The sequence below is a fragment of the Diadema antillarum genome, unplaced genomic scaffold, assembly GCF_040938485.1.
Source record: "Diadema antillarum isolate AM-2024a unplaced genomic scaffold, OU_Dant_1.0 scf00000185, whole genome shotgun sequence".
NCBI classification, from domain to species: domain Eukaryota; kingdom Metazoa; phylum Echinodermata; class Echinoidea; order Diadematoida; family Diadematidae; genus Diadema; species Diadema antillarum.
Window position 1 is genome coordinate 208,473 of NW_027271074.1, and position 26,063 is coordinate 234,535.

Sequence of the window (26,063 nt, forward strand, 5' to 3'; positions counted from 1 at the left end):
TCAGCCGAATCTGCGGCTCCTTGGTGTCTCCCTTAGGCTCAGATGCTGGGCCTTCTGATTCCGACTCAGAACTTTACTGGCATCTGGCGGCCCCATCATGGTCATCATTCCCCGAGGTTTCCTGCATGCTGGTGGAGCCACGGGTACGGGGATGGACTGTTCCACCTCCTGTCGTGTCCCCTGTGAGAACTCTACTTCGATCTCTGCAGAAGGGCCAAGAATTTCAGGGATTGAAATGGCACTGCTTACATGCGTCGAGGAGGAGAATGCGACCTATGTTGGTTTCCAGGTTCTTCAATGCGGCTGTTGTTTGCAGCTGTGGTGTTTGCAGGAGTAGTCCTGTCTGCTTCTCCCCCTCTAGGTAAATACTCTCGTTAGCCCCTGTGCTGCCGCCTGTAATGGACCAAGAGGTTGTCCCTCCTGGAACTCCCTCCCACACCGCTTGCAGTCATGCTTTCGCTGATTCCGGTGTTCGTTCTCTATATGCCTGGTTAGGCTTCGATGATGGTTGAAGTAGTGGTAGCAGGTGTAGCACTTGTAGCCTTATCAGGTGATCAGGACATGTTAGGAGTGTGTTGTAGAAAGATAACAAATAAAGCAATTTCTACATTAGCTGTACTGTCAATATAACACTTGGTGTTACAGGTATCTAGCAACTTCGTTCATTATTTACATTACGTCGAATATGCATTCACTGCAATTCCTCGGCACTCCGTCAGACATTCATGTTTTGATTCACTATATTGCTGAGGCGTATTTTGCCTTCTTGGTGGATTGCATCGGAGTGGATTACTGGAAGAAACCAGGGTATTAGATTCGTCTTTGCCAGTCTGCGAATTGATAGGGGTATATTCTGGTAGAACGTTTGTAGCTTCATTGGGGACCTCATGAGGTGGTGCCTGGAGGACATGACAATCCGGCTCCTGCAAAGGAGCATCACTACCTCCACCAACCTCGATCCATGACTGCAATGGCTCACCAAGGTAGGGTCTCAGTCAGTCCATGTGAACAACCTTTTTTGCTGTTGTTTTTCTCCTGTACTTGACAGGTACAAGTATATCCAACAATTTTCCTACAACTAGAAAGGAACCTTGCCATCTCCATTGTTGTGATGTGTAACACTAGGATAGAGTAGTTAAGTCTATCAGTCTGATCTTGAAATCATGAATGTGTAGGCATAGCAGGCATTCGATTTTGAAGGCACTGCTGGCACTGCAGGCTCTACTGTTTCTTCTTAACAGGTGCTGCTCTTTCCTTCGGGTGCATACCTCTGCCTCTCAAACGCCACCTTTAACCGCATGATGAAGGAATTTCTCCACCGTCCTGACGTGTACCAATACAGAACTTGATTACTTAAAGGATGTGTACAGTTCTGGTCGAGGTGAGGATTTAGCTTTTAACGTTTTGCGAGATATTCAGAAACCACCCTATGAGATGTCAGAGAGCATGCAATTGTAAAGGGTATCAAAAGTTTATTTGATGAAAATCGGTTTTGAAATGGCTGAGATATCCAAAAACAAGGTAAAACAAAGAGATCCTAATAAAAAGCGTGGCTTGTTGCCTTTTATTATTATCACTTTTTTTTTATATCTCAGCCATTTGAAAACTAATTTTCATGAAATAAACATTGAATCCTTCTTAAAATTACATGCTCTTTTATATTTCATAAGAGGTTTCTCATTATCTCACTTGGGAATGTTCAAAACATGAATCCCCACCTCAACCAGTACTGTACAGTCCCTTTAAATACATCTGAAAGAGAGCAAATGAATGGAGTAATTAAGTCTACCAGACAGATGAACGTGCAGGCATAGCATTCCCTCTTCTTTCTGAAAAAGATAGGTCATGTGCTCTTTCATTATGCTAGAAAAATGAAAATATGTTGATTTTTTTTTAATTTTTTTATGTTGTTGTCCATAATGACATTATGAAGTGTAGTATTCTCCTTATCCATTGACTGCACCAGAACTTAAAAGAAAAATCATGTAACTTTTGAATTGACTTTCAAATTTTTCTCCAAATTTCATAGTGTGTTCTACTAATATTGCTGCTTTCACTCAATCCACATTCATATTTGGGCTTCAGTTTCCTTTAAGAGTGGTGGGAGGGGAGAGGGGAGGTGGGTCATAGTTTGCAGATCTGTCAGTAGAGATGCAGTAGATTTCACCCATTGTACAGGTTAGTTTAGAGGGAGAGGAGCATGTAAGCTGAGACAATGCACACAGACTTAACATTCCCTTGTGCGAAGCTGGTTGCAGTTGTTAAATTGTGTCAGTATTATTTATGATAATTTCATAATAATTGACAAGAGTGACAAAGGTATGTTTATGCTATTGCATATAGATAGCTGTGTCATTCTCCATGTATGCCATATGTATGCCATCTATGACATGTACATGTATTAACAATAAAAGCACATATATGAATAAGATTCCCCCCTGTTACAGCCATGAAAATGGACAGTTGTTATACACTGAGACATATATTTATATTTATTTATGATCCTATGATATTTTCCACATTTTACTTACAATTAACGGGAGGTTGTAAAGTTGCGTAATTTAAGCATTTTTAATGGCTCTTCAGCAGTGCTCTTTAATGTTATAAGAATAGGCACGCATGCTGTGGAACACAAAGCCCAGAAGTGTGATCTTCGTTTCTGAAAAATGTAGATTTAAGAAAAAAACAACAACAGGATTTTCAAGAAATTACATGAGAAATAACAATCTATGGATGTACAAATTGTTATTACAAAATTATATTGAGCACTGCAGTATTTCTGCAGATCTTGGCAAGGACATTTCTTTGTGAATAAGCTTAGCGGTATGTGCAAGCTTTAAAGTAGACACATACACAGGGAAACCCTGTTTTACGGAGGTCGTCAGGACTGCTGATACTACCTCACTACAACTGGTACCCTGTTGCAAACAAACTAAAATAGAGACCAGGTACAGTCAAGGAAAATTGGGAGCTGCCAAAGCCACCTCATTAAAAGTGGTACCTCATTGTAAGAGAGCTTGTTCTAACATGTTTTCCCTGTGAAACAAAACAATTCAGCAATGTTATGAAATAAAAGCTTATGTTGCTCTTCACTGCCTTTTTATCTTTGTGCCTTTTCTGGAGATTTATTGCTTTTGCAAACATCCGTCGGCAAATGCCCATATCCAACTTCTTTGTTGCCATTAATGTGTATGTCTGTATGTGTGTGCGTGTATTTGGAAAGGAGAGTTCTTATATTACACAACACATGAATTCTATTAAAGGTACATACACATAATATTGCAATGGCACTGGTAGTCTAGATTCAGGACTCTTTGTATCTGTATTCAAGCTGCTGAACCTGTAGGAGTCCAGACTGTTTGCTCTCTGCTTATGACTTTCCCTCAGAAATTGAGGAAGCGTACTTGTGACTTACAAGTGTGTGATCTTTTGACCTCTGTTGTCAGATGAGGGCAATTTTTGTGGGCCCTTTTTTTTTTTATAGTTCCTCCTTTTCTTGGGATCATGCCATCACTTAATTTGATGCATAAAGGTTAACAGCTTGAGTAAAGATATAAAAAGAGTCCAGAATCGAGACTATGGCACATGCTGAAATACTCTAAAGCCATCACTCCCATTCATGGTTTTATATTTTTACTCAACAGAACAATTCAGGCTAGAAAGATGCCTAAAGAATGACCACATATGGCATAAATAATCATTTAAGTACAGTTCGTGTGCTCTTCTTCAAGAACCTTACCCAAATCAATATCCTCTGTTACTGTAAAAGTGGTTTCTTTCGCGGTGGTTTTATTTTCGTGCTTTGAGGTTGAACTGCGAATTTAACATCACGCGAAAATGTTTTGTAAAGTCGCGCGAAACTAACCACGCAAGGAAATGTTTTGAACTCGCCGCTTGTTACAACGCTGTTGTGCACATGCACACACGAAGATTGCGCGCATTGAGTGTATTGATGGTCAACACACACACAGCAATACCGTGCAATGTAGATACAAGCATGTTAAGTACTCGAGAGACGGGATTTCAGGTAAGCCTGCATTTAATTTTAATTTCTATTTACATGTAATAAATAAAAGAATAATTGGATTATAGTTTGGGTTTTCATGTGCAAAATAAAACAGTTTTTGCCGACCGCGAATTTAAACACACGCGAAAAAGTCGGCACCGATGGAAACCGCGAAAGTATCTGTACGCGAAAGAAACCACTTTTACAGTACTTAAAGGGGATGACTAGTAACCGATCAGTGGGAATCAGTGGGAATGCTGAGGGATGATTGTTCCAATCCTTGTGGGATTCATTTAAGAGTACATTATATATCTACTGTTGTGTGAAAATTATTTGCTTCGGAACGGTCTCATATTCACGTAATGTGCAGATTAATGCCCCGTCACTGACCAGGGACGCTAACCTGGAAACATTAAACTGCACATTACGTGAATATGAGACCATTCTGAAGCAAATAATTTTCACACAACAATAGATATATAATGTACTCTTAAATGAATCCCACAAGGATTGGAACAATCATCCTCCAGCATTCCCACTGATTCCCACTGATCAGTTACTAGCCATCCCCTTTAAATCTTAGCATAGGATGCATAGAGTCAACAGTGCAGATGGATTGGACTTGTCCGAACTTGAATGTATGTGTTGTGTTTCCTGATTTTTCACAATTTTTCTTTTTTTCTGCTACAAGACTCAATCACTGAAGCACACACACATTCATTCACATTGAAGGCATTTCTTGACACTAACAAAGGTTTCTATCCGAGTGACGATCATAATGGCAATCTGACAATCTATAAAACAAACAAGAAATTGTGCAAATCCCATTCATCAAGTTAAACTTGTCTACGTGCTCCAATAAAATCATGTTATTTCTGGGCCCCACTTCATAAAAGATGCTAGGAAAGCAACTCCTGCTGGAATGGCAACTTCCCATAGCAATAGCCAATCAGGAAGGTGGATTATTATCATTACCATGACAATTACCATTCTAGCAAGAGTTGCTATCATATCAACTTTTTATGAAATGGGGCCCAGAACTAGTTGTCAGAGACCTGCTGGTTTTGAGGTTGCCGACGCTGGTATGTGGCAACACAGCTGCAAAAACCAACAGGCTGTATTCAAAGCATTTTAGATGTTGGGGTAGCTGCATTTATGCATTAATAAACATATTCATGCACAAAGTCTATCGATGGCACAAATAATCATATTCTCATACACTAATCAAGATTTTCTAAGATATACAATCAGGCGTGCTTCACAACATGAAGTCACAGTCAATAGAAAAGACACTTTCCACAATGTACAGTACATAATTTGAAAGGCAAAAATTTATTCAATTAATTCTTATTTATTCAACTTCTCTTTCAAAATAATGTGTGATGGCATATGTACATATTTGGCAAATACAATGTATGAAAAAAATACAGAATCTATGAATTTTTTTTTTCTTTCAATCTTCCTAACACTGTATTTTTCAAACTGTCTCTTACAATTTTTTTTTCTTTTTTTTGCTGGTTTTACAAAGGTACTTGTACAGAACCACGCAAACTACATGTAAACTGTACACAATTAATATGATTCAATTGAATCCAGAATCAAGTCTTCACTTTCCCATGGCCAGAGATGATTTGAATATAACAGAAAAAACACACACACACACATACAAGTAACAAAATTTACAAAAGGTCAGAAAGGGAACACAGACAGAGAAGATGAAAAGATAAACACAAAGGGGTATATACAATTGATTTTGATGGCACCGACTGCTTTTACTACGGCAATACAATTGCAAGGGCCAATGAGATGTGAGCATTTTAAATAGATACACTGGGGTACGAGGGGAACAAACTGAATGCCTCTACACGAATAGCTTAAGATATGTTTTAGTTTTTACCACTGTATCGTCTATTATACTTATTACATGGTCTTCTCTGCAATGCACTGAAAATTAAACAATATGTACATCTTCAATGTGAAATTTGCATACCATCTATTACAGACATCTCTACATGTCCCTGAATGACATGATTTAATGAAGTTACCAAAACATACCCAATTGTGTGACAAGAGTTCAAAATGGTTTAATGTCTTCTAAATTTTGCAAAAGAGCTGCTTCCAAACTTTGCCTTCTCTCCGACAATTAAAAAAACAAACCAACACAAACAACTACATACGTTGTACTAGTACTTGTGATCTCTGAGTAAGTAACAGTACAACATTGAGATATTACTATGTACACTCATAGTTACTGTTTCAACACAGAATGGAAATTCTTTCATGTGCCAGAGAAGAGTTTTAAGGTTTCTTCAAATGTTGGACAGGGCACCAACCATATTAGCAATAAATATGAAGAACATGAATGCTTTGTACATAGTGGGACTATTCCCTTTAATTGATGGTCAGTCACATTAGATTGATAATGATTGTATGCTGAATGCTTGCATGCACACACATTTAAATCTTCACACACAATTTTTCCTCAGCTTTGGGGCAACCTGTGTCCACTACACAAATCCTACTTCTCTGATTATGGGTCAAAAAGAAAGGTTGAGATGGATGGATTAAAGGCATATGCACATGTACTGAATTTCATCAGGACTACCCCATTGACAGACAAGAAAATAGCACTCAAGGTCATAAGAGTTTCAAGTACTTTTAAACAGTTTTAATGGTCAGCAAATACATTTGCTAATATTAGAAAAACACATGTTTCTAGTACAGAGATATTTTCCTTTTTTCCCCCTTTTTTTCTGTGGTTAAAACTTCACGCTTCATGCACAACTTGGGGCAAACCTTGCAAGTGTCAAAGTTGTCATACGTATTCTCTGTGAAAGAAATAATTATGCACAGAATCTGAATGCTGTAACCTGGGCGACTGAAAAAGCACAAAAGATCAAAGGGAACCAAGTGAGCCCTGCCGTGCATTTTATACATGTATATACACCCAGACAATAGAATATGCAAAATACTGTATACGATTCCATCACAAAGTTACCTCGAACCTGAAACAAATGAAGCTGATTCCATATCTTGGGACGTCAGCAAAGAGAGACAAAAAAAAAAAATCTCGATAAAATAGACCAAGGTCAGATGTCCATAGAAGAATCTACCAAGCAAGTTGCAATCATTAGCAAGCTGTCTTTCATGCTATTGATTAAGTCAATACATGTCCATTCCCAGCTACACGTTCATGCCTTCTATATTTAGTCAAACACAATAGGTCAATCAGATGTCCATAGAAGAATCTACCTAGCAAGTTGCAATCATAAGCAAGCTGTCTTTCATGCTATTGATTTAAGTCAATACATGCCCATTCCCAGCTTCACGTTCATGCCTTCTATATTCAGTCAAACACAACAGGTCAATCAAGTGTCACTCGTATGAGCTAAAAATAACTTAAATCCACATTTTCCACTGCTCCTTTTACATGGCAAAGTATCAGTATCCAGTTTCTTTTGACAAAACATGGTTTAACAAATCTATTTCATGAGTACTCATCTTCATCAGAATTACACCCTGATAGACTGGAAGATGTAAAAAAAACAAACAAACACAAACCAAACAAACATAATAAGGTCAACAGTGATTAAAGCAATACAACTCGGACATTAAGAGAGTGTTGAGAATTTGTGGATAATATGCCCCCGCTTTTTCTTCCATTCAACCAACCGATGTAATGGTAAAATGATCATCTAATATCAACACATTGACGTTGGACACAGAGAGTGAAATCTTTGGAGGAAGATAGAAGAAAAGCATAACAATTTTTGTTTTCTCCCTGAGAGAAAATTTCCTGCAGCATTTCTGTGATAATCAGACTGAAAATGTGGAAATCACGTAATTCTTTCTGTTTCTTCTCCACCAACATCAATAACTACCAAAACCCCATTTGCTATGACAAGACATAGTATCCGGAAGTGCAAGTTCATGTGACATTGATCCCCAAAAGTACACATTATAGTTGCTCCTTTGGTAGCAAAAATATAAAAAATAATCAAGAAATAATGGACAATTACAGAATCAATCATCACCACTTCTCAATGCGTAAACAGTTACACCTCAAGCACTAAAGCTAAGCATATGGAGCACCACTTATTGCATTGACAAGAATTCATCAAGTTCATTTTAATAAACGATTATGGCAAGTTGAGTGAGTATCATCTACTGTTGGAAGATGGGCATCACATTGCAGGCTTATTTCATCTACATGTTTATTACATGTTCAGTAAGTACATTCTCAGTATCAGTGGATTGAAACTCTAAAAATGACACTTAAAAAAACCAATAACAATAACAGGGAATGTTATGACCATGTCATTATGACAATTACTTATTTGCACAAATACCAATGGCAGAAACTTGTTTTATTTTTAAGCATAGCATCCATGACTAAGAGCTACATTCATCCACCCACCCAAAAAAAAAGGAAATAAAAAGAAAAAAAAATTGCTGCTTGCTACCAAAATAAATAATTAAGTGTATGAAAACAAATTATTAAGTAGAGCATTACAACATTGGCAATATCAGGCCATAAAAGGAATTATATTACCACTGAGAACTTTACGTACCTGTACATGCTGCATTCAGATACAGTAGCCAAAAAAAAAAAAAAAAAATTCTTACAAGTACTTCTGTCCTGTTACAAAGGTTCTGTGGGAAAGTTTGTTATGGGCACTACTCAGAAAGAAAATAAATATGCTGGTCACTGGAATTCTAAACTCAAGCAACAGCTACTAAAAAAAAAAAAATAAAAAAAACATGTTTGGCTATATTCCTGTTTAGTTCTGGAGACCTCGCATTCACTGAAGAAATGTCCAAACTCGGTTTGGAGAAAACTCAACTTGCTTCCCTACCAACTGACATTTATAACACTGTGAAATACATTTCTCCTGGTTTAAATCAGGAGTCTTATGGCTTCACTCGCTTGGAAACCCTCAAAACTACTTGAGGGAAATAACAACCCGCCATGCAAAACACAATCAGATGTTAGACCTGTGGTTTTAGCACATGAGGATGTAGCACTTTAATGCTTTCTTTATGTGTTGTCAGAAGGCACAAGGTCATAACCACTACGGATGGTGCAGCCTAGACATGAGAGTTTGCTATCCCTCCTCACACGTAAAAACAAACGGTGCATAAACCTGTACTGACGCATTTATTCTGCTCACCGGCCTGCTGAAAGAAGCTAGACCCTTTTAGCACGTTCCATGTCTGCAAGTTTAAAAAGCTTGCATAGTACTTCAGGAAACGGTCACACACATTTCAAGCACATGCAGTAGGATACGTTTCTTTTATTTGAAGTAGACCCTTTCTATTCATCAGGATTAATATCTCTTCCTCCGACGAAAGTCCTGCAAGTTCTTCCATCCAATATCGGTCCCATCCCAGGATTTTGTGCAAAATTAATTCCTTCTGCACAAACGGATGTGGCGATGTGGTGGCTATCGCTGCGTCATACCAGTGATTGCTCGCTTGCCCAATTTGTAGACAAGGTACGCTACAAGGCAGACGGCTGCTCCTTGTGCAAAGTGCCCCAGTGTGGTGACTGAGGCATAGAGAACAGTATCCTGGGAATAGAGAATGAGAGAAGATCGTATCACACTGTTCACATGACACAGAAATATTCTCGTAACTTTGTTGCTTACCTTTTATTTCTTGAATGGACTATTGATGGCCATTCCACAGAAGGGTATCTTTTTTGACACATGCAAATGTATTGGTTCACATGACACAGAAATCTAATATCTTAACTTTGTTGTGTAACTTTTATTTCTTGAATAGACTATTGATGGTCACTTCACAAAAAGTTATTTTTTTTCTTGACACATGCAAATGTTGGCTAATAGAATTTTGTGAAGATCTCATTGATTGAGCACTGAAAGATTAATCCTATTATACCATACAATGACATGGGTTTGACCATGTGGGATTACATATGACATTTTAATTCTTTTCACCTAATATTTTCGACTGAAGTTTATTTCCACAAACATAATCCAGAATGTCATTGTTGAAAGCTCTCAAATACTACTAAGTTAATCTTGAGTAATTTTCATCTTTCTTTCTGGGGTCTTTCTTCCCAATATGTACCAAAACTTAGAGGGGACAGATCCAATATTAGACAGCCAATGACTACAGCCCTCCCCTAGACTCACCCAGCCTCCATTGTCGGCCACCCAGTTGCAGACGTGGCGGCGGATGAACTGCAGGGCCCAGACCATGAATCGATGGAAGTACTCCACACTCTTCTGCCCCAGGGCGAAGATGGCCACGTCGCTGCAGAAGAAAAAGAGGACCACCACTCTTTCTCGCGTCACCTGGCCCTGGAAGAAGAGCTCGGAGAGCATATCCCAGAACATGGCTGCTGTGATGTTGTCGTCATCAATGGTCTGTGAAAGAATCGGTCACAAAATAGTTGGATAATTTAGTTTATCAAATATCTGAAACCCATCAACTTTACAATCTCTCATATCAGCAGAAGGTTAAAAAAAAATATCACAACTCCACAAGTTTGTCAAAGTCCGTCATTACATTAAAAAAAAAAAAAAAATGTAATGTAAATGGTTAAATCTCCAAATGCTTGAATGCCAAGACTTTTTTCTGTGTCAATATCACTACTCAGGTTCAATCCTTACCCTATAAATGACGTTACTAGAACCTTGCCGAATGTTTATCTCAAAATCTATATGTGCACAAATGATTTAGCAATAAATACATGTACTTTCCTTCCTTTTTTTTTTCAAACACATTTACAATTTCTATCACAAGATTTTATTTCTGTGTGTGTACATGTATTTCCATTTGTACCAAAAAAAGGAAATCTATTTTTGAGAAATGAGATTGTCATCTCAACTAACAGAAATACATGATGGTGACAAACATCTCTTTTTAAAACAATAGAACAATCTCATAGCTTACTCTAATTCCCTTGGTTCTTTATCTGAAGAAACTAGCACAGTTCTCTTAGTTTGGCTTTGATCTACAATGTAACTTCATACGCCTAAATCTCGGGAGGTTTCTATTATTGTGAATTTCGCGAGTCAGGTGCTATTCACTAATTTAAAGACACACAAATAAATTGACTCTGATTCTGACATGAATGTGATGTGCATACAGTTTTCCATTCATTACTGTACTTCACGATCGCGAATTTAATCACTCGCGTAATTGTTGGGAAGTCCTGATTCGTGAAAACTTAGACTCACTAAATATATGGCGTATACACTGAATACAGTATTCACTCTCAGTAAAGTCAATTTGAGCATTGAGCAACATTTCCCTACGACTCCACGAATATCACTCCCAGCAATGAGATAGATGTGTGCATGTACCTCGGATGCCTTCTCCCGTACTCTCTGCCTCTCTGGAGACCTGGCGAACTGGTCAGCAAGCTTCCGGAGGTCCCGCCCCTTTCGCGCCCACTTGGGATTCTGGTACTTGAGGAGGGATGGGGTAGCGCTGCCATTGCTTGCCACTGATGACCTGGTGGTCGTGTGATGGTCAGTAAACTTGAATTCAGAAACTGTGACCATTGGGGTCTCCTGTTTTGATTGTATGGTGGCACTGCAAATATACAGGGAAGAACAAAACAAGGGGAAATATGAGTGTCACTTAATTGTTTTTCATTGTCTAAATGTTCACAAATATCAAATATCAAGGTGGATGCATAAATACATTGTATGTTTGTTGAAAAAAGACAGAACATGCAAGTGTCATCATGAGAATCAGCATCTAGATTTCCTTGTTACAACAGAATTTCAGTCTATCAAAAATCAGTATATCATCACAATTTTGGGGAAAAAATGCCCAATCTTATTTGAACTTCACAAAGAAGAAGAAATCATCTTGCTGAATATCTCATACTCAACAAAGTACAAGATTTAATCAAAGGGTCAACTAAAGTGTCACTAAATTTTTTGTCAACCTATTGTATACATGTAAATAGAGCAATAAAATAGTTAAATATAGAAAACAGGAAAGCAGTAAAACAGAAACCAGATTACGGCATCACTAAACGCATGAACTTACCACAGGTAACTCAACCATCCTTTCACTCTTAATATACACCAAAAGCAGAGAAGCATTTTGAACTATCCAGTTTAATCAACTGCGATAATCTCAAAAATAAGAAATTTTCACTGTAACAAATCACGACCAAATTCTTGTCCTTAAAAAAGAAATTATCTCCAAAGAGTTTGTGGATCAGGTAATAGCTCGCTGATGAAGGTACACTACGTATCACAGAGTTAATGACTCGTGCTGAGTAATCAGCCTTGACAGAGAACCTAACACTTTGCTGTCTCGATGAAGACTGAGTGCTAAAATTACATCAGTGCTTATTATTCATGCAGAGACCAAGATGATGACAGAGCATGGAGTAAACAAGCCAGGGGAGGGGAGTCCCCATCCATGATTCATCAGCATGTCACAACACACTCTCACTGGCTCCTCCCACATGTTGTATTGATCTATTCATCCCAAAGGGCATTCCAGGACTGAATACTGTCAGTATTGTACCTTGTATACCATTTTAAACTCCTTCCTTGCATTGTAAAAGAGAGAGAGAGAATCTTTGGATCACAAAAGGGAGGTGGGAAGAGATCACCTCCCTGATCACAACAATAAGACATAACAATCAAGACCAGCTCAAGTTCAGTGGTTCTGATGCGCTGTAAACTTGGAACAAAGCCAAAGATTTTTTGGTGTGTTTCCTACAATTCTCTTTATTGTAATTCAGTTTCCTCATTAAAGATTCATCATGCCAATTCAAGCTGCAACATGTCTGGGAAGGGGCTTTTATGAGGTGCTTGCAATAACTTTGCATGTAACAGACACTATTACTGTATGTGTCAGTGATTCTTCATCTATTTTTCATCTTCTATTTTGGGCATCTCTGCCATAATAGAAGGCAAATCATCCCATTTATGTCGCACCCAGCACCTTTGGCTGTCTGCCAACATATTAAAGCAACAAAAAGGATGCAAACAGAGAGATGGATATTTTGTTTTCCTGTTTTGCAGGGTAAAATTAATAGCTGACATGCACTTGGTGGGAATTCTGTTACTCACAAAAGCTTGTACATGTACAATGTACATGAGTCCAACAAACCTTGCATCACTAGCTCACTGACTTCATTTTTGTGATTGTTTATACACTGTAGTTAGTCTAGATTCTAAATTACACCACCCCTTTTTAATAATTTCCACACATATGAAATAAAACACTATGCATGTACCTTCTTTAAATACAATTCAGAGGAAGAATGAGCAAGCAATACAGCAGTATCTGGCCAAACTGACATTACAAACTGTATGGTACTGATGAACAAGCAATTATGAAAAAAAAAATACACACACACCAAATAACGACACATAAAATGGTGGGGTATACATGCAGATAGCACATTACCGCTGTCTTTGTCCAAGAAAGTACAATGTGTAGGTACAACCAGTGTGTATACATTTATCAACTTACAAGTGCAGAAACATCACACATACAAGCTACATTGTACATGCAATCTTTCTCAAATTACCTCACTGAAGTAGTACAATAGTGCATCCGTATGGTCAAGAGCTATCACAGCAAACACCGTGACCCTGGTATCTGCCCACATCCTTTCCTATCTGTATTTCTATCACTATCAACAGGCTCTTCCCTCAACCCTGGATAACCATGCTAACTACTGTTCTGGAGACCTGATTGGGCCATTTTGGATCTGTGCCAGTTCAGTTTATTTTTGGAAGGATGATTAAATGATTTGTCATAAACTGATGCACAAATACATTTCTCATTCACTTGTCATGAATGGCATGATATACACAAAATTCAGTAAATACTGGCAAGTCTTGTTTGCCTATGTCGAAATTCAGAAATGACTTGATCTGAATAAACTGAGCTGTCACTTGCTGTCACAGTACATTGTACTTTCATTGATAAGCCAGTGTAACAAGAGTGAGTGTTGAATCCTCACCACCCTCTCTGTCAAAAGACGTATTCAAATTTCCAAATGCTAAGTTCTTATTTTGTTTTGTTTTATTCATTTTTTTTTCAAGTTTCATGTTGCTGTATGGGATCAAAATACCACAGCATAGGACAGGTGTAGAAATGCCGCAAAAAGAGTTTCCCTATAGGCCTATGTATTTACAAAAGACCAAAAATGATCAATGTTAATTACAAGTTACACGTAAAATGTGAAATACAATATGTACAAAAATAAAGTTTCATACCCGGTACTGCTACATTGTACAGTATGTGGAGACACAGTATACATGTACATGTATGTGTGTACATGAACAGTTGTGTATAACACCTGTACATAAGATGAATTTATGTACTGTATACAGTTGTATGATTGTAAACAGGGGCCAAAACAGACTACAAGGATTGTACGTGTAGGTTAAATGGCTTCTGTTATGACTGGAGAATAAGCACTTTGAAGAGGAAATTGTTGGGGAAAAAAAAAAGACTACTGTTGTACGGCACAATGTATGATTATAAAGCGGCTGCACATTGATTGAAACCTGATACAAAATGCATCCATTTCCCTGCACTCGTGGAGCTAGGAAATCATGACAGCATGACTGTTTTCCACTTTCACACAAGCTGACAGTTTCAATTGCAAAACAGCAAGACAATACCTCAAATTGGTGTACATTGCACAGAAACATAGGCCTACTCGTAAGGACAATAACATAGGTACCACGGTATGTAGGTATTACAACAGCTTGTACAGTACTTCAAGCACAGTACAAAAGTTCCTGAGCACATACATGTACAAACACAGAATATGATTTTCTAAGGACCTTACGGGAAAAAAAAAATCACTATCAGAACATGACAAGCCAGAACATGTCTTGTACATCACATTTGAAAACATCCAGAGCCATCTCCCTTGTACAGCTTGTATCTCTAACGGCTGGAGCTATATGAGACATTCACAATTATGTCGTATGCCAAAATCAGGTTCACCATCAGGAAAAGCTGACACACTCTGCACAAGACAGTAATGTTAGTCAAGTGTCAACATGTTTGGGTTTGAGAATGATGAGGAAAAGACGATTATCCCTTGACACACTCACACATGTACATTTGTACACAGAAACACACACACAAAAAAAGTGTGCAATCAAAGTGTGTAACCAGAGCTTAACAAAGCAATTTTTAAGCCTTGTACAAGGTACAATGCATTTTATCAGTTTTGTTGTCTTGCTTTTATGGGTAAAATAACAGCTGATTCACATATTCGGAAAGATTTCTTCTTATAATTTTTAGATTATGCTCTCAGTCTTGGTGGTTGTTTGTCTTACAAAATATAACTACAAATGCACACTGAACATGTCTGTTTACCATATCAAGATAAATAAGACAGCATAAAATTCCCAACAAGATCACAATATCAAATCATCAGTCTTCATCACTAACATAATCTTCTCCAGCTAAACATACAGCTTCATCTCCGATCAAGGTACTATGGCAGTTACTGTACATCTTGTAAATGAACTGTGACTGAACTGCAGCTTGAGATGACATGTGTTGATCACATTATTAGCAACTGCTGATTGTATACAATTGTACACTCTTATGCCAAAACAACATAACTACAGTTACTACAGAGCTATAAAAGAAAATCAACACAAACAAGCAATTCTCAAAATAGAACATTTGAATATCACAAAAAGCCATAATAAAAAAAAAAAAAATAGATCTGTCGTCTTTGGGAAACGATATATATATGGTATAAGTTTGACATTGATAGGCAATGCACTTTCTGAGCTAACCTCTGCACAACTTTTGAGGAGAAAGAAATAAAGAAGACTAAAGAAAGAATCCGTGCAGAAACAAAAGGTGATCCGAGAGGATACTCGGATCACCTAAATACAGTGACGGAACAAAAACCAACAAAAGAGAGAGAGAAAAAAAGAGGATAGAGGCCACCGCAGACAGAAAACATAGGGAGAAATATATTTAGGAACAATTAAAAATAATGCCTCCGCCGGTGACACTTCATGGCAAAGGCATACCAAAAAAAAAAAAAAAAAAAAAAAAATGCCTGTCACATGATGGTAAACAGTTTTCTGTGTTTTGTTTTGTTTTTGTTTTTTCTGTTTGCTTGTCTTGATGGCCTTGCACGTCTGACAATAGCATCATGTTTGACTAACAACCCACACACGATCCGGGCAGACGTTGAGCCAAGGGTGCCAAGATACAGTATGGTAGATGCATACTAGAGAATGGTACTCCTCTGTGATTGCACAACAAGTTTACACAAAGGTTATATCCCCATTTTGATACCTGGATTGATCAATTAAAGTTACACCCATTCATACAATGGCATCATGACACAATCAGAGTTTGTCTGGGTTTTTTTTTTTCCTTGTAATTCACTGTGTTCATGGATGTTGAATCTTTCTATTATCAACTTGTTACAAAGGAGTGCTGTGAAAAGAAGGCTAAAATTGAATAAGATTTCATTAAATTGTACATTAACTATAATTCAGTAGAGTATTTCATGTGGGTAGTGTGTTATGGTTGTCCTAATGACACAAGGGAAATGTGGTTATAAGTTCATGCCCTGTGTACTGTCAAGATGGAGATGCTGGAAACAGACCAAGATACACCTGGATTGCTCAATTAACAAAGGTCTGGTATTGCACCACCATCCCTAGAACACATACAAACAATGGGAGTGTACCAGGCTCTCTGATTGGTAACAAAGAGTAGGAAACCCATAACAAATGATGTCATATGTTAATCATGTACAATGTCAACAAAAGATGTGGGGGGTACTGTGAGACCATGATGATCCTGTGCTGTTTCAAGGAGGGGGCCACACCCATTTGTATACCAACAAAGGAAAATGGATTTTTTTTTTGTTGTTCTGCACATCACTGGTTTGTGTTTAGAATGACCAAGATGACTCATCACACCCAGTTGCTCATTTAACTGTCCCCTGTTTAATGTCACTGTTGTTGTGATGCAAGATCAAGCGAATAGCCTGGCTTCCAGACCCATCTGTTGAGACTTCATCAAAACCACAAGTGCTGCAAAGGACTGTCTAAAAATAGAGGATCTTTTAAAAAGCTGCAGAAAAAGTCCCAAAAATATCATCTCTGCATTTGACCCTAAAATAGTATGGGGTCAGAGTACAGGTTGTCATTTAGTTGCAAAAGGAGTGCTTCACACTCCTAGTGTGTTTGTCCCTCATCAGAAGAACTTAAATTCATCAGAAACTTCCACAATTACATGATGTACAATGTACATACACGAAAAAAAAAAAAAGGAAGAATGTATCAGGGGTGAGGCATAGTAACTTTAGGTACAGGTATTCATTAAAACTGTAATGAATCATTCCTTTGTATGATTCACATCCAGTGTTAATATTTGATTACCAGCCAACACATCAACATGTAATGTGCATTTGAAATTGAAAAGGGGAAATTTCTCTGTAATTGATTTTTCACTCCAGTTTCAGCACAACTTGGCCTCTTTTTTTTCTAATGAAATTTGCACATGAGCTACAATCGTGTATTTCTGCATGTGTTTCATATTTGCCCCCAAACCGTCACCCTTGTGCTAGATCAGTGCAGCGTGAATATGCATTGCAGGAAGTTTGTACTGTAACTCAAAGTACAATACACAGTTACTTTTGTTAAAACGCACTGTATAAACAATGTGTATGGAGGCTGGAGCAAGTTTGTACAAGGCTTTCAAACATAATCTCAATTGTGCATAATTTGTGAGGGATCGCAACTAATAACCCAATTGCAGCCATATTCGCTACCTGGTACCATGTCATAACTATATGACAGATTGTATCTGTAATATCAAAGCTATGATTATTCCTCTAATTCTGACTTTGTTTGGGGTATTTTTCTGAGAATAGTAAGCAAATAACCAACGTTGGTGAAGGTGATGGGACAAACTATCACTTCCGAGGCGATCTGGATGTAGCTATCTTTCCGAAGCGCAGCTGAGGAAAGATAGCTGAGGAAGTGATAGTTTGTCTCATTGGCTGAAACTAAAAGTTGATTACCGGTATTTGCTTTATATTCCACATCTAGGGTCCTAGAAATTTCCATTCTATTCCACATCTGAAACCGTTTTAGCTGTCTTTAGGTATCCTTACAGTCTGTAGGGCTTAGGCTACGTGTGCTCGTAGATGACAAAACAATGAATTTGCTGCACGCACCGCGCGGCACCGAAGTGAAAGTGCGTTGCACTGTGTACTATCAAGTGACCTAGGTCACATGATAGTCCACAGTGCAACGCACTTTTATTTCGCGCATACTCATCTTGCGTTAGGACTGTGTGGACTGTGTGGAGATCAGCGAAACAAAAGGGACTATCAACATAGAGTGTAACGAACTTTTCTTCTCAGGTGATCTGATGGGCAAAACTACTCTTCATCACGTGATGAGCTCTGGACCAATCCTATTGCAACATTCTTAGTATGTGGAATATAATATGGTAATAATACCAGTGACACCACAATTTATAAAGTGCACAATCTATGTACAATGTAGGCCTACATATACAATGTACTCTTCTGCACTGTGAGAGTTCCTGAGAGTGTTAAATAAAATTGATAAATATTTATAATGTACATGAAAAGATGTGTAGTATGTATTGATTTAAATAGTACAGATGGGGATTTTGTGGATTTTAATGGTACAGGTAGTTTATTTCATAGAAGTTTGGCAGCTGCGCAAGCAAATGCCAAGTCTCCTGTTATTTTTCTTTATACAGTGCACTCCCGTTATAACGAACACGGTTACAATTGTATGTCCCAATGAAATTCCGGTTACAACGCAGTAAAAATTTAGGCCGCAACATCTATTTTGTGTATTTTTCTAGTTTATTTGTTCTGTTATAACGAAATTTTGATATGACGAAAGAAAACTGCTGGTCCCGTAGGACTTCGTTATAATGGGAGTCCACTGTATTTATAGCTTTTCGGGATTTCAAAGATGGACACAAATCATGTACAAGATTTGTACAAGATGGTTTACGGTAGGACTTACCACTCTTTCTATTCACATTCTATCAAGAGTTTGTTTTTGATATGAGCATCACAAAGTCAGAAGGAAATCCTATGGAAACAAATCATGAAAAACATTGTGATGACATAACAGTGACCAAGTTTTGGACTGACATATTTGGGAATAAAGTCATATTGTATGTCAACATACATGTCTAGTTCACTGTACGATACTTAGGCCCTAATGTATTTGTGACTATACATCTTGAGGATTAATGACAAACATGATGAAATACATACATGTACAGATGGTGTAAATTCCAAGCAGAATGACATTTACACAACATGTACGTATGTATCCCTGCACACTGGCTCGTATTCAAAATCAACTGTTTTGTTTACCTTGTAACGGCATATTCCACGTTGGTGGTCTCTTGGATGCCCTGTCGTGAGAGCTCTTCCTCCACGAAGCAGTTGAACAAGTTGACGCCCTCCTCCTCCACCTCTTCCCTATCTGCCCCATCAATGGCATCCACTCCTCGTGGGGCTGGTTTCATCCGCAGAGGGGACAACAGCTGCGAGGACTTTCTCCTCTGGGCCAAACTCTCCTTGAACTCCTTGGATGTTGGCGACATCTCCGGTATCTGCTCCTCAGCGGGGCATTCCGGTGCAAGTCCCTCGGCCGGCACAGAAATGGAGGCCGGCTTGGTGCCATTCATTGTTGACATTGTCAAGTCCTCTCGCACCTAATGTTCCAGTCGTTGCATATGACAACAGTGACTAAATAGTACAAATCTGCCTCTGAAGGCTATGGCTTTGCTTCTCTCTTCTCCCTTGATTAACTTCAGTCTGTCGCTGACGACACAATCAAAAGCTGCAGCTTCACTCCTCTTGCTTTCAATCTATATACCTGCTGCTCCAAGTTCACAATCTTATGTGGCTTGAACCTGAAATACATGTAAGCAAAGAGGAATTGATGTCATTACAGATCAGATAGAAATATTTCTGATTAGTCAGTCAAGGTTTACATGCAGTCATTTCAGCACACAAGGCTAGGGAGGGGCACATGAAAGTCATCCCTTACTTTCACCTGCTGTAGGTGAGTCAACCTGATTTGGTCACGGCACCAGTGATGCAATTATGAAAAATCCTCACATTCTTGCCCCATGTCACCCAATCAATTCTCTTGTGTGCACAGAGACAAGTAGTCACCAAGCTGGTAGTCTTCACCTTAAGGCTTTCAGCACCCCCCCCCCCCAATTCATTTTCATAATCAAAGTAATGAATAAAACATTTCAATAATTGCTTTGTATCATATGCAAGTGAAAACATTTTTATCCAAAAATAGCATTGAGAAATTGTTTCAGTATTTTTCTACCTACATGTATGTATTCAAAGTTTACAGACATTTTATACGCACTGTATTTAACACTGTCCACTGAAGCACAGCATGCGGTCTATGTCCACAGACTACCAATGTTTCATTGGGGCAAAGGGCAGGTGTTTACGGATATCAACCCAGTCAGAGTTGTAATCGAGAGACGATTCACGATTGAGCGAATGCCCACAATGGTGCAAACTCAATTTACTTGAAATCATGGCAATGCAGAAAAGATTATTCTTGTAAGAATGCATCATGTACATTGTATAGATTATTATACATTGTACATGTACACTGTACCATGGATTTATTTTATACACATGTTCAAGTCATAACGAGATTTTGCAGTGCACACTCCATTTAGACCCGAGTCCTTTTTACATTTTGCATTTTCCCATACATTGCTTATCTACTAGTTCTGTAAAACGAGGAATGTTCGTGTGCATTTTAATTTTACGAGAGCCAAGTTTGGCAAAATTAAAATGCACATACAATGTGAAGTTCTTGTCTACACTTTATGCATTGAATGTTAGAGGCAACTCATGAAAATTTCAGGCCGCGAAAAAGGCTGTCAGCTCCAATTATGCGAAAATTTCATGCCACAAAAATATTGTGTTTTACAGTATACTACATTGTACAATCAACATCATACATTGACAAAGTTGCCAACCTCTGCAGATCAAAAACGTACTTCCAACTTGAGTATGATACAAAGGTATAGGTTGGTATTTGCAGACAAAGAAATGATAAATAAATTCTAAAATTCTTGTTAGAATGTAGGCCTACATTATACAATTTCTTTTTCGAAAGGGTCAATCTCACTGGAGGAGACGTCACCGTGATGGCAGTTAATACAGTGACTGGAAAGACGATAGACTGTACAATTGGCTTGCACCCTCACCAGTACCAAAGAGGGCGACTCCAGAGCGACGTCTGAGACGTCTCCAAATAACAATATGTGAAAAGGTGACAACTTATTTGCATGGAAGTCACAGGGACGTTGCCGCAAAAGTCCTCTCAGTCGTGGAGATTCATGTCTTCATGACGTCTCCACGTAATCATATAAATTTAGGTCGCCATGCCATGGGTCACTGCAAGTCTCAGGGACATCTCCGAGACATCACAGACAAAAATTAGTCTTGTGACTTGTCCACAGCAAAGACATCTCCGAGACCAGCTGGAGACTGGAAAAAGTCTCCAAAAATTGAACATGTCAGATTATCTTGCCACTCCCCAGAAACTAGATTAGCGAGTTTAACAAGTTATATTAATTCTAAGCTAGTTGCCACCAGGTCACTATTTATAGTCTTCAAGTCAACGAGATATAATGTACCCACTATACTCAGCATGCTAGTTAATGTAGCACTTTATTAACTAGACAAATTACTGTAAAACATGATATATTCGCGGCATGAAATTTTCGCGAACTGCCACTGGCATTCTATACATATAGTGTAGACAAGAACTTTCGCGTGCATTTTAATTTCGCGAATCTTGGCGCTCGCGAAATTCACGAAATTAAAATGCACGCGAAAATTCCTCGTTTTACAGTAATATAGATCTATCACGACTTATGGCCTACATGTATAAATCTGATAGCAAAATTGTTAAGTCACAGATATGACGATCATCTTAACAGTCACTAGAATAATAGTGGTACTACTTGGTACTTGCTACTCACAGTATCCCTATTACTGGACAGAACTGGTAATTCGCGACACGTACATCTCTGCTTATTTAATGACATTCAATACGAGTAGGACTTTGTAGACTAGCCTATAATACTCAGCATTGGGCCAAAATTGCCAAAAATGCGACACCAGAACGTGAGACCTTAAGAAAAAGATGCTGATTTATCACGAGATTTTATTGCATGAATTGTTCGAAATGTTTACATTAGACTGTAATACAAAATTAGACCATAATACAAATTTTGAACCTCATATACTGTTTTTCTCTTTATCTGCTTGATACGAATGTGTACGGTGAATCGTGGGTATATCGCAGTGATTCTGGTGCATTCAGTGAAAGATGTTGATTATTCTTATTATGGAAATCATGTCTGGAATTATGATTGCAATTTTGCACCCCTCTGAAAAAAAAAAAAATTTGTAGAGGTGTTAACTTAAAGTATATTTTCCCAAAATCGGAGTGAATAATTCACATAATACCACAAAACTGGCAATTTTCAGGACTTTGTAAACTAGCAAAAACTCAGAGTATGCAGACCTCCGCCAAGCCAACAACTCATTTCCACCCATACACTCATGAAATTTCCCAATATAGTCCGAGAAACTTTTTGTTACATAATCAGCCTTGCCGAAGCAGAGCATGCGCTATATTGCACTTTTGCATAAATTAACCCCTAGTACAGTAGTATACTAAATTATGTGCATCTGTGTGGAACTCCCATGTTCATTTTCAACCTTATACATGCCAAAGATAAAAAAATCCTTCAAATATACAAATTCCTGGATCACTACCAAAATTTAATCATCTGTTTTTTGTGTCATTGACTTTTCTGCATGTTTCATTCAAATCTGTTTCCATTCTTTTGAGTTATTTTGCAAACAGACGAACCAACGGCAACACCGATGATCACGATTAACCTACTCCTTCCTTGGCGGAGAAAATATCAATATTAATATAAATAATAAGTATCAATCATAGTGTAGCACTTGTTACTTTTGCTGAAAATTTCATCCTCTCACTCTCTAACTTCAGTCTAAGCTCTCATACACTCAGTCAGGAATTCGGAGAAACAAAAAATAAGCATCTGGTATCGCAGTAATACGATGCACTCTCCTAGTCCTACTGTACTGGTGGCGGGTTATTTCATAAATTCTTAGTCGGTAGGCCTACCGGTAGTAAAAAAAGAAAAAAAAAAGAATCCCAAGCCAAGCCAAGGAGAGTTTAAAGGGTGTGTACAGTTCTGGTCGAGGTGAGGATTTAGCATTTAACGTTTTGTGAGAAATTCAGAAACCACTCTCTGGGATGTCAAAGAGCATGCAATTCTAAGGGGTATCAAAAGTTTATTTGATGAGAATCGGTTTTGAAATGGCCGAGATATCAAAAAACAAGGTGAAACAAAGAGATCCTAAGGCGCGGCCTCTCACCTTTCATAAGGCTTTATCATTATCACTTTTTTGGATATCTCCGCCATTTCAAAACCGATTTTCATCAAATAAACGTTGAATCCTTCTTAAAATAATATGCTCTTTCATATTTCATAAGAGGTTTCTCATCAATTAACGTTACTAATTGTCGTTAAAAATGTTCAAAACATGAATCCCCATCTCAACCAGTATGGTTGGGTGTTCATAATACCGGCCACCTAACGTTTTTCTATCAATAGAAACGTGAAAAATCTCACAATTTGCCTGAAATTTTACTCATGTGTGGAGAAAATACTCCGGATTCACAAGCGCGCACTGAAAATGCGATCTGAGGTACGCGCTCTAGATGGCGGCTTCGAACGCGTGGGGTGTCATTTTTTCCGCACTCAGTTGCCCTGTTCATTTCAACCGACCACCCTGACAATACGTATATAAAGGGCACTTAAATGCGTTTTTTCGACAGGCCGCTGTTTTTTTCTAGCCGTCATTTTTTCCCCAATAATATTTGAATACATTTTGAATCCTTCGATATTACTTTTGAAGGACTGTTTGATGAATTTGAATCGATTTTCATTAGGAAACTTTTCATCGTAATTGAATAGATGAGTTGGTTTGTTTTTTCACATTCATTTCTCGTTTCTGCTTCAACTCGTACAGTCGTAGCGGGCGACAAAATATTATGTCATGTGTATGTGTAACGTGTGTGCACGATCGTACAAGCGGCGGTGACAATTTTGCGGTCAAAATCGTCAAATTTATTACGGAAGGATACTCTAACGTTACATCTAACAATGAGTCAGCAAAGGTAGGCCACTGCCGGCCTAGTTATAAGTCAAATCTTATTCGATTTAGCTAAATTTCGTTAATTTAGAGGGAATACTTATTTGTTTTCGCCTCATTTTACTCGGTAGCGTAGCCCAGTGAAGAATTGAACACCGTTGCGCGTAGTCCCATGCGTACATTTTCTTTCTGTACGCGCAATGCCATTATAGTACGCGGTCGGTCGATATGGACCCGGTCGGTGTGTTGAACACGTACCTACCAAGTACCATACTGTACAGTCCCTTGCCTGCCTTGGCTTTAATCTTAGAATTTCTAGAACCCCTAGTCTTTGAGTAGTGACCTTGTCTTACTTCCACAGATGCCAAATTGTAGTCAGCAGGTGATCAGGAAGTGTTATGTACCAAACTACCATGTTCACTGTCACTTATGTTCAACAGATTGCTTTATACTCACACACCGCTAAATACCGCAGCTGTAGACAACTCATGAACTGGTGCGGACTACACATGTTGATGTACATAGTAATAGGGCCTAGAAAACCTACGCGTGTTGACTGTTGAGTAGTATTCCAATGCCTGAAATCCTTTCGAGCCAGCCTGTGCCAAAACAAATCTGTTGCAGTTCAACAAGATTGCCCAGCAATGTATGTGACCATCCACCATAGGATACCAGAGGACAGCAGAGGAACAGAGTTGTAAACGTATGACGGCCCCGTATAATACGTGATTTAATACTGTCATACCAGCATGCATGCGAGCCGCGAATACGAAATTGGTGTTTGTTCAAGCAAAGATTGTATTCAATACCTACGATATTTGATCCAAGTTTCAAAGCAGACACTACGCCTACCTGAAACCGCTGTCTCGTTGCACTCTCGTGTCCTGACTGGCTGCCGCCGTATTGAGATGAGCTGTGTGATGTGTGTATGCTGTGGTATGACTGGTGCGCGCGTGGGCGATTCTGTAGTGAGCAGTCGCTGGTCTGGTAGAACGGGGAGTCAAGAAACGGAGGCACCACCGGATCAACGGGAGCAAAAGGAGGCCTGACGACTCTACCACGATTGTGACACACGATGATGTCACTGGAGGTCTTTATTGTTATTCCGGTCTTGGATTGTTTGGGGTTGAACTCACTGGACACTCGCAGCTGGTTTTTCCCAACAATGGGAATTCCCAGCTCGAGTGAGTGTTGTCTATGGCATGTTGGGACAAGCTCCCATACTAGCTGGGGGAGGGGGGAAGGAGAGGGGGAGGTTACCCCGCCCCCTCCTTTCACGTCAATCTATAGTATGAGTACATTAGCTTGGCATCTAGGGGCTTACATGAGCACAGCCCAAGCGTACAGTATTCTTTACTATGCTATAAAAAAACGCTCTTGCATAATTTAAAGGTAGAGTCCATCGACACTGTACTTACTTGAAGTAGGCTTCTCAGGAGGATCACTCAAAGTGTTGCATCATACTTTTATGATGATGCAGTTGGCCTGATCAAGTGCCAAATCAGACAGGCACTTAGTAGGCCTACTTTGGTGAAATAGCTGAATTTGGGGATGGCCCAATAATAACTTCTGAAATATGGAGCAAGTGGACATTATCATATAATTGAATATGATACGCCTATTGCATGCAGTGCGAGTTATCCATTAAAGGGGAATTCCGGACCTGTTTTGGTCTGATCTAAGAAAGAGTAACATTTTATAAAGCAAATTGACTGAAAATTGATTTTGATCAATATTAGATTTAAAAAAAAATCAGGAAAATTATGACATTTTGAAGTTCTAATTTCTGCAAAACATTTC

General features: G+C 38.5%; 1 protein-coding gene across 1 annotated transcript; it reads right to left on the reverse strand.

Moving 5' to 3' along the window:
- Nucleotides 1-25,046, reverse strand: LOC139723302 (uncharacterized). Its single transcript, XM_071634562.1, has 6 exons — nt 24,811-25,046; nt 19,389-19,933; nt 11,341-11,572; nt 10,165-10,398; nt 9,468-9,576; nt 1-203 (listed from the first exon to the last, which is right to left on the reverse strand). The coding sequence occupies exons 2-6, from the start codon at nt 19,712-19,714 to the stop codon at nt 1-3; spliced, it is 1,104 nt and encodes a 367-aa protein (XP_071490663.1). The 5' UTR covers nt 19,715-19,933; nt 24,811-25,046.
- Nucleotides 25,047-26,063: the final 1,017 nt, after the last annotated feature.

Excerpts from the sequence above, each read along its gene's own strand:
- LOC139723302 (XM_071634562.1), bottom strand. The coding sequence starts at position 19,714 with ATGTCAACAATGAATGGCACCAAGCCGGCCTCCATTTCTGTGCCGGCC. Across the intron at positions 10,399-11,340 it reads TACGGGAGAAGGCATCCGAG|ACCATTGATGACGACAACAT; the intron begins GTACATGCACAC and ends ATTCTTTCACAG. Across the intron at positions 204-9,467 it reads GGGCAAGCGAGCAATCACTG|AGATCGAAGTAGAGTTCTCA; the intron begins GTATGACGCAGC and ends GCCCTTCTGCAG.